Source organism: Cyprinodon variegatus, unplaced genomic scaffold (assembly GCF_000732505.1).
Source record: "Cyprinodon variegatus isolate N-32 unplaced genomic scaffold, C_variegatus-1.0 Scaffold2691, whole genome shotgun sequence".
Lineage (NCBI taxonomy): Eukaryota > Metazoa > Chordata > Actinopteri > Cyprinodontiformes > Cyprinodontidae > Cyprinodon > Cyprinodon variegatus.
The window spans coordinates 4,379-13,379 of NW_015153144.1; the positions used below are offsets into that span (position 1 = coordinate 4,379).

At 37.7% G+C, this 9,001-nt stretch overlaps 1 protein-coding gene across 1 annotated transcript; it reads right to left on the bottom strand.

Moving 5' to 3' along the window:
• Positions 1-1,030: 1,030 nt before the first annotated feature.
• Positions 1,031-8,024, bottom strand: c1qbp (complement component 1, q subcomponent binding protein). Its single transcript, XM_015369233.1, has 6 exons — positions 7,638-8,024; positions 6,466-6,616; positions 4,787-4,880; positions 4,582-4,677; positions 1,735-1,860; positions 1,031-1,637 (listed from the first exon to the last, which is right to left on the bottom strand). The coding sequence occupies exons 1-6, from the start codon at positions 7,888-7,890 to the stop codon at positions 1,488-1,490; spliced, it is 870 nt and encodes a 289-aa protein (XP_015224719.1). The 5' UTR covers positions 7,891-8,024; the 3' UTR covers positions 1,031-1,487.
• Positions 8,025-9,001: the final 977 nt, after the last annotated feature.

Consider the following 9,001-nt stretch of genomic DNA (forward strand, 5'->3'; position numbering starts at 1 on the left):
AGATAAATTATCACTGAAATATGCATAGACCATGCAAATAGGAGGGCAAGTAGGAAAGTGCAAAAAGTAACATTAGTTACAGTGCTCTACAACTTGATTCCAGAAACTTTTATTCAGGTGTGCAGCGTGTATTGTGCGACCGCAGTGAAGTTAGTTTCAAGTTGGATATTCGCGTTTGAAGAGATCAAAAACACTAACGTCGTTAGTGTAACACCTTGGCTCTGTTCGAAAACCTAGGACGTGTCCTCCAAGGACGCGGTCTACCTAGACTGGATCCTTCGAAGTCCTTGAAAATAAGGAGTTTGTTAAACTCATAAGAGTTTAACAAAAATCATTCAAATCATTCAATCATTTTGAACAGAAGTTGTGGTGAATTTATCCAATGTCTGTGCAGAATTAAGAGCTTGACCATGATTAGAGTTCAAATCACTCTAATCTATTGTTCTAACACACAGCTAGTAGAGCTGAGTGTCATAAACAGTATATAACAGCCGAAACAATATCTGATTAAATAACATATTTACCCCCCCCTACCGGGGAGGGCAATAAACATCTTAAAGGATAAGAAATATAAATTCCCAGCTGGCTAGAATTGAAAAGAACATAAAATCACAAAACCCTTTTTGTAGATATTAAAGAGGAACTGATGTTTAGTTCTTTAAACAGAATGGTTTATCACACACCCCAAAAAAACTTCTAACAGTTTGTCTCATACAGAAATTAGGGGTTGGATAAAAAAATCAAAACAGCAGCTGCAGAATGAAACTCATCTATAACTATAGCTTAAATGTTTCTAAGTATCTTTCTTCTTACATTTACTCCGTCAGTTATTTTTAATTGAGCTTCAGGACAGAACTGGTTTTGTTTTTATTTGGGATACAGCGACATCTAGAGGCAAACATTGTAATTAATAATTAGCCAATTACCAACCAATTAATCTAACTTGAATGTTCTGACACAATAAATGGAAACAATCAACCTCTAAAATATTAAATGCTCTTGAAATTAAGACAAGTGAGTTGAGGGTTTGAAACATATGGCTAAAAGGCTGTATTTACAATGTGTAGACAGATGTACAAATTAGCATTCGGATATCAAATTGTTTATTGAACAATATTTCCAGCTTTACACTCTAGAACATCTTTTGCATCTGACAAACTACCACCACTCAGCAAGAGAGCATGAAAGCTGACAAAGTGTCAGAAGTTGGAAGGAAAATGCAGATCCAGTTACATTGAACATCAACAGCTGCTTAATTAAGTGCAATGATGGTTTATGATAACGGTTGGGCTGGCACCCAGACATATTTAAACTCTTTATGTTAGAGAAAACTTGAGGAAACCACAATGTAGGATCTGCTGGTGACATTCTCAAACAGTTTGCCTCTTTTGGTTATAAATGTTTATGCATTACTGGGGGCTTTAGGTTTCCTGCATCACAACCCATCGTTCTCAGATTGCACACAAAAATGACAATTTCCTTTAACACTACTTGCAATTCACAAAGCTTTGCAGCTCTTCTAGAAACTTAATGTACTCTTGATGCTCCATGGCTGTGCTCAGCTCCATAAGCTCATCAGCAAAGGTGTTGTCGACGCCACGGTCGGCCAAGAAGTCCATCATGTGGTCATACAGTGCCTGAAAGGAAACAGAGCCTGTGATCGAGCATTCTTCTGCCTCATTTGCTGCCAGAAGTGCTGCCAAGTATGTCTGCATTTACTGTTTCTGCTCGTACCCAGTCCAGGGAGTCTGTGTTGAGCGTGTAACTGGTCTCTTTCCAGTCAGAGTCTCCTTCGGGCTGGAAGCTGACCTCTCGGATAGCAAAGATATCACTCTCCTCCTCGCCTTCCCCGTGGCTCATCTACATCACATAAATGAACAACTAACATATTAACAGGGGATGTTTAATATCTTAAATCCAAGACTTTGATGAATTGTATAATATACGGTACGTAAAATACGCCAAACACACAGTTTGAACATTATATGCAGTTGGCATCATAACAAGCTTTATTGGTGAACAAGTCATGCTAATAATTGAACTAATTGATCTCGCATTGGAGAAAGTTAACCTCTATATTTAACCCATCCCCTTGGGGAGCAGTGGGCTGCCATTGTGGGGCGGCCGGGGAACAGTGTGGGGTTCAGGGTCCTTGCTCAGGGACCCAGAGTGTCAGTCTGTGGGAGTGGGGCTCAAACTCAGAACCTCAGGATTCCAAGCTCTATGCCCTTTACACTTCTGCTTTAAAATTCCCACTAAAATATTTAGTGGCTGATAGTAAAGAAGGTAAATTGTGTTTTTTGCACTATTATTATTATTGCTGTTTTGAAAAAGGAAATAATTAAAAAAAAATCCAGAACATCAAACTCTAAACCCTCAAAAAAAGGTTTGCAAGATAACAATGTTCTCAATGAATTTTTTTCCCCCCAATACTTTTGTTTTTAATGTTTTCAAACAGAAATCATATTTTCTATTCCTTTTTTTAAATCTCTTTATTTCAGATCAAGTTTTTGAAATTAAATTCTCTTCAGATTTCATTTTCCAGATCACATTCCTCTCAGTTCTGAGGCTGAGCAAAGAAGCATTTCTATTGGTCCGCATGACGTTAGCGACAACTTTTATATTTGTCAGTGTGCGTTCTGTATTAGGCTCGTAATGAGAAAGATCTATAAAGCGCTATTTCAAAATAAAGCAATCTGTAAAAACTCTACATAAAAAACACAAATTCGAAAAACAAATAAAAAATAGAATTATTTTTAAATAACATTTAAAAAAGAAAAAACATTATTTGAAATAAAAGTTACTCTCTAAACCTTTATTAATTTTTTCTGTTTAATTTCTGGGTTGCATTATTTCAAATGACCATTTAAAGAAACGGGTTCTCTACTTGCAATATTAATAGAACAGGGGCCATTTCTCAATATGTTTAATTGTGCATTCTCCTGTACTCGAAAAACATCAGCCTCAGACCTAGTACTGTTCCAATTGACAAGAACAAGAGGATCGAGAAAAGAAAAAGCCCTGGATGTTGTTCCCGCCCCTCCCTGTTTACCCAGCATGCATCAGAGCAGACATGTCCATTATTGTGATTGACAGCTGCAGCATGGCAGCTGCAGCAGCTTTCAATGGAGTGCTCACAGAGCTCAGAAGTTCTCTTTTCTGTGGCCGTTGCTCTAAAAGTGTGTTTTAAGATCATTTGAGACGAGAACATTATACTTTTATGGGTCACTATATGGCCAGTTTACTGATTTAGTGCTTAACCATAAAAAATGTTCCAATTGAGAGGACTGTGGCAACCAGCAGTCCTCAGCACCTAACCAGGGCTAATGTTAGACCGTCTGCAGCAGAACTCTCTCGGCATAGCCTTGTGTGAAGTACCACTAGCTCTGATGGTATTTTTTTTTTTTGTATTTTTTTTTTTGGCAAAATGTTCATTAGATTTGTGTTTATCCGACTGTGTTCGTTATTATTCCCCAACTAAATGAAAAAAAAATATTATTATCTAGAGAATATTAACCCTCTGGTGCATAGTGGTCACTGTAGTGGACAGCTACTAAAAAGTAAATATCTCTTTAATTCTATGGTTTCTATAGTGAAACCTTACCGCCCAGCAAACACATATAGGCTCCCCATTGTAAGACCCTTCCTAAGTACACTTCAGGAGACATTCAAGGCAGCAGCAGATCCTAAGGAATTTCAGTCACTTCAGTAAGCTGTGAGTGTCATTGGTTTCCTTATTCGGTTCTTAACATTGTGCCTTTATAATGTAAAAAATTAAACAAAACATGTTGAAATATTTGTCAAAGCATAAAATGAATCAATGGTCTGCATTTTTTACAACAGAATACTAGATCATTATTTTTTTTTAATAAATTCATAATATTTTATATTGAGTTCTCATGTGCGCATAGTCCACACCAGTGGACATATCTGTAACTTCATGAAACAACAATATTTTTGGAAAAAAAAATTTAAAAATTTTTTTTCATGTCCTAAGAATAAGAAAAAACCTTGAGAAAAAAATCTTGATCAAGGCTTTCATAATTCATGCATCAGAGGGTTAATAACATGAGTGGAAATGAAGCTCCAGACGAGCCGAGCATGTGGTGACGTCATGAGTATGCTTCTGTTCCAATTGACCCTGATTTATGTTGTGTATTCCCGTTCTTCCTGTGTTCAAACTTTCTTCTCAAGAACATACTTGGTGAGGACACAAGTCTGTACTCGCGTTCTTGTGAATTTAGAAACAGCCAGAAATTTACTCCAGTTTGTTTGATTTCAGTTCAACAGTCGTCATTAGGCTGATTTCTTTAGCTGCTTAGCATGGGTCCCTAAAGGGTAATTAAAATTACCCAACTATGGACGGAAAAACAGAATAAAAGAAGCACCAAAAGGTAAAATTTTAAATGCATTTAAAATAAATTGAAGACGGATCGTTTTACTGTGCGACCCAGACGATTATATTAAAGACTTTTTTAAGGCTCTATATTAAAAAAAAAATCTCTGCATAGCTCCTGTTTGGGAAGGGAATCACATGCTTGCAGTTTCAAATTTCAAATTTTTATTTATTTATTTTTTTACCTCATCTTCAGGAAAATGGCAGTCGAATACAAGGGAATGTTTGGCTCCTTGTTTTGTTACTTCAATGACAAAGTTGGGCGTTGAAACAATTTCTGGCTGTAAAATAAAAATAAAACTCATTAAATGCATTATGACATTGAAACTGAACAAATCTAATACCTCATTCCACCCCTGGATCAATAATGACTGAAGTTGTTTGGTGTACCTCATCCTCAGGAGATTTTTGCTGCTGTCCCTGCTCCACCTCTTCCTCAAAGTTGGGAGGAATGCTGTTGTTGACGTTAAATGTGACCGTGATTCTGGTGGAGGGGGGAAAAAATAAAAAGAGTAGTGATGGGTTAATGATGCATCTTGGAGCGTTTCCACACATTGCCAAACTGTAAGAATACCGTCTCACAGAATACTGACACCTGCTGGACCTTTAAAGACACTACAGACAGCTTACGGTATTAGACAGACTATAATCTTGTCTATTCAAATTGAACATATCTGATATTTTTAGATGCAGGCAATAAATAGTGTAAACATATAATGTGAAAATTTTGGAGAAATTGTGAATGGGGATGCTTGTGGACTAGGGTATTAAATCATATTTTTAAAATAGGTACAGTCAAAACAGTATATTAAATAAGAGTCAATTTGAAATTAACTTTAATTCAGATAAATGGACTGAGAGGAATAGTATGACACAATGTGAAAATTCAAATGAAAACACAACGGCGGAAACATTCCAATTCCTTTTAGTCTCCTACAAATTTCTTGATAAACTGCCAAAGATGAGACATTTTTTTATAAGATGCATTATGTTGGCAGATATGATTTTTAAACACAGTTTAGTGAGTCAGTCAGTTAGAAACGACTCCTGTATCGGTCACATGACTTTCTTGAAACAACGGCGTTTTGCTCAATGGGCTCGACGCATACACCGACGCATCGATGTTGCCCCCCCCAATTCCACATACTCCGACAGCGCTCTGCTCACGTACGTCGTGCAGAGTACTTGTCTGTCATGTTAATCAATCAGAAATGTTCCACACCCACCGCTAGTCCTCCGCACATCACCGTCGACGTACGTCTTCTTCGTCATTCACCATCAAAATACAGAGCCAAGCTATTTTTTGGCTCTGCTCTGGTCTGGCCAGGTCAAGAGAAGATCCGGTTTCTCAAATAAAAATATAGTAACAATGGATCGGTAACTAAACATTAGAGCATATTTCTTATATATTCCCTGGAGCACAGCAGGAGCAGAGCGGAGACGGCAGATGTGGGATATCGGGGTTAGACGTCGACACGGCCATCCTGGGTTCGAATCCGGCCTGTGGTCCTTTGCCTCATGTCCCTCCCCCTCTCCTAGACCCCCTCTCCTGTCAGCCTACTGTCGCAAAAACGAGCCACTAGTGCCGCCAAAAAACAAAACAAAAAAACCCCACAAACACTTCAGTTCCAGTGCTACACTGAGGTTTGCCGTTTCAATCACTGAATCAGACACCTGGTTTAATCCAGATTTTTTTACTCAGATTGGTGACCAGGTGGAATAACTTCCAAGGATTTCAATGACTTGAGGAAAATCCTGAGTTTCATAAAGAGCTTTAAGCATGCTAAAGGAGATCAACAACCAATGTGTAACCATAATATGTAACTTGGTGCCAATTACAGATCAACTAACCAGGACCGCAGAGGCATTATAAAGCACAAACCCTGATATAAAGTAAAATGCGTTCAGCTGGATAATTTATTACATTCTTTCAAACTGTTAGTTTTGCTCTATACTTTCCTCTCAGAATGTAACAAAGGGAAGATCCAACCAACCACAGTAGAAATATGTCAGTGATGGACTGATGTGACTGGAAGGGTTTAGAAAAGCAAAATGTGTTTAATCCTCACTTCTCTCCAGAAACTTGTTTTGTGAGTTTAGCCTCAGTGCCATTCATCTCCAGCTCCCATCCTCCGGACATCTTAGGAAGAGTTTTGTTCTTCTGGATCTTCTTCTCTTCTTTGATTTCATCTGAAAGGAACTCGCCAAATGCTTTGTCACCTGTTTGTGAGAAACTTTAAATTTATAGGTGCTGCCCAACTAGGGAACATCATTTTTCATATTAATTATGTTAAGATACCAAAAAATATATATCAAAATGATGATTATTATATTATTGATTTAAGAGTAGGCATTAAAACCTGAAAAATAAAAATGTACTGATGTCATAACAGTGAATTATCAGCTTGCCTGGCAATGAGCATCTAAATGTAGATATCCCATCACTATGATGATACAGATCAGGGATGTCAAAGTGGTTCCAGGAAGGACCGTGTGGCTGCAGGTTATCTTTTCAGTCAAGCAATAGCAAACTCCAGTCTTTTCATTAAATGAGTCCAATCTAAACATGATGACTTGATGAGATGAAGGTCTGGTTTGTTATTGCTTGACTGGAAAGAAAACCTGCAGCCACACTGCCCTTTCTGGAACCACTTTGACACCCCTCATATAGATGCATCAATTAGCAGGTAAGAAAATAAGATCAGCCTTTGTTAGCTGGTCAGTTAAAAAAAAAAAAAATAAAAAAAAATAAAAAGAATGTATTTTACTCATCTACAACTGACTTCAGTAAATAAATGCATCCAAAGGCGTGCACCTAAAAGAAACATTTAGATATTTGTTTAGATGTCTTAATGCCAGTTACCCAATTATTCCCGAATTTCTGTTAAACTTATACATTCGCACTACTGTGCACTTACACAGAAGGAAAAATTAAATCGGCGGAGCAGGTCGAAAAGAAAATCGGTCAGGAAATGTCTGATCAGTGCCTCTATCCTGGATGCTACAGATGTGACTTATTTTCAATGACATCCATCTAGTCATACCTGATCCTCAAAATGTTCATTCGTGTTCATCCATATTATTTAGCGTCTTTTCGATTAGATAAAAAAAAAAAATAATAATGAAAATAAATCAGCCTCGTTTCCGATTTACTTGGCTAGACAGATGGTGTTCAGTTAGACTTTAGTATTAAAATCTCCCAAACAGAACTATTTAGCTATAGGTTGGCTAGCTCCTCTACCTTCTGTGTGTAGCCCTCCACACCCGCAGGACACCGGTGGACTCAGCACTCTGGAGCTGAACAGCTTGGGCCTGTATCCTGACGAGGCTCCGTTGTTGTTTAACACCCACAGAGATCGGGTGAACGGCCGGATCGTAGCCGACCCTGAAGAGCGTAACGCCGGGCTGCCCAGCGGGAAGGCTCGCGCTGCTGACGGAACGGCTGGAGAGAGGCGAACTGCGGCTCCCACAGCGCGGACTACCGACTTTAGCATGACTGGGATGGGATATTAAGATGTTCAGAAACACGAAAAGTACGTTTAAACCCCAGGAAAACTCTGACAGACCCTCCCCTCCTGCTGCTACTACGAGAAACACGCAACACGTGTGGAAGGACACATTGACCTAGGGTAACTTTGACGTTTGCACCGGAAGAAGTAGTTGGACATTAAAACACCGAATTTAAAAATATTTCGAAACTATTAAAATCAGTATTAAAAAGTAGAAATTCTTACAGCATACAAGAAATGCAGAAAATATATCAAAATCAATAAACGATTTGTTTAAAATCCAAAATAACTTTTTATCAGCGCCCCCTGTGGCTTCAATAGATACTACATTCAACTATGCTCCTGCTCTGCAGGGAGGATTTAATGATTTTCAACCATTTTCTCTCTCCCTGAATTAGTTAATCCATAAAGATTTAATTAATCATATCGGTTTGAATTAACAGTGAAATGTTTGGACAATTCCAAATGGACTCTATGTATGCCCGATAATTCAAACAGTTCGGAACTCAGTTTTGCTATTGCAATAAAAATGAATAGATTATGATAATTAAAAATGCAGTATATTATAGTTGATATTCAAACTTAAATGACTTTAATATCTTAAAATTTTGAGACAATACTCTTTAACTATAAGGGCACAAGTCAATAAAGTAAGTATTTCAGTTTTGTGACAGTGGAAAGGAATATAATTAGTAAATACTCTATTGTTGATATTAGCTCGGTATTGTACAGTTATGAAATATCCCATAACTATAGCTATATGAAAGTGCCGGGAAAAGGGTTTGCCTCTAACATGTACTTCTAATTGTACATTTTTGTTAAGTGTTTTAGAAAGGGGCGGAGCTAGATGGGGGGCCAGGGGTTGCCATTGACACCCTTACCCAAATCTTTGGCCAGCCCTACCATTTATTACCTCTAATACAGACGGTGGCAGCAGTAATACTCTTAAGTGGAATGTTGCAACTTATTTGAAATTTTAATGTTATATATGTAAACAATTACCTGACAAAAAAAACATAGTGGTTAATTATGCACATCAATATACTAACATTGATAAATACAGAATTCATGCCCTTTCAGAACTAGATTTTGCCTT

What these genes read in the sequence shown, in the direction of transcription:
- c1qbp (XM_015369233.1), bottom strand. Translation starts at nt 7,890, where the DNA reads ATGCTAAAGTCGGTAGTCCGCGCTGTGGGAGCCGCAGTTCGCCTCTCT. An exon ending in AAAAATCTCCTGAGGATGAG is followed by an intron (nt 4,678 to 4,786) that starts GTACACCAAACA and finishes TTTATTTTACAG; the next exon opens with CCAGAAATTGTTTCAACGCC. An exon ending in ACACAGACTCCCTGGACTGG is followed by an intron (nt 1,638 to 1,734) that starts GTACGAGCAGAA and finishes GTTTCCTTTCAG; the next exon opens with GCACTGTATGACCACATGAT.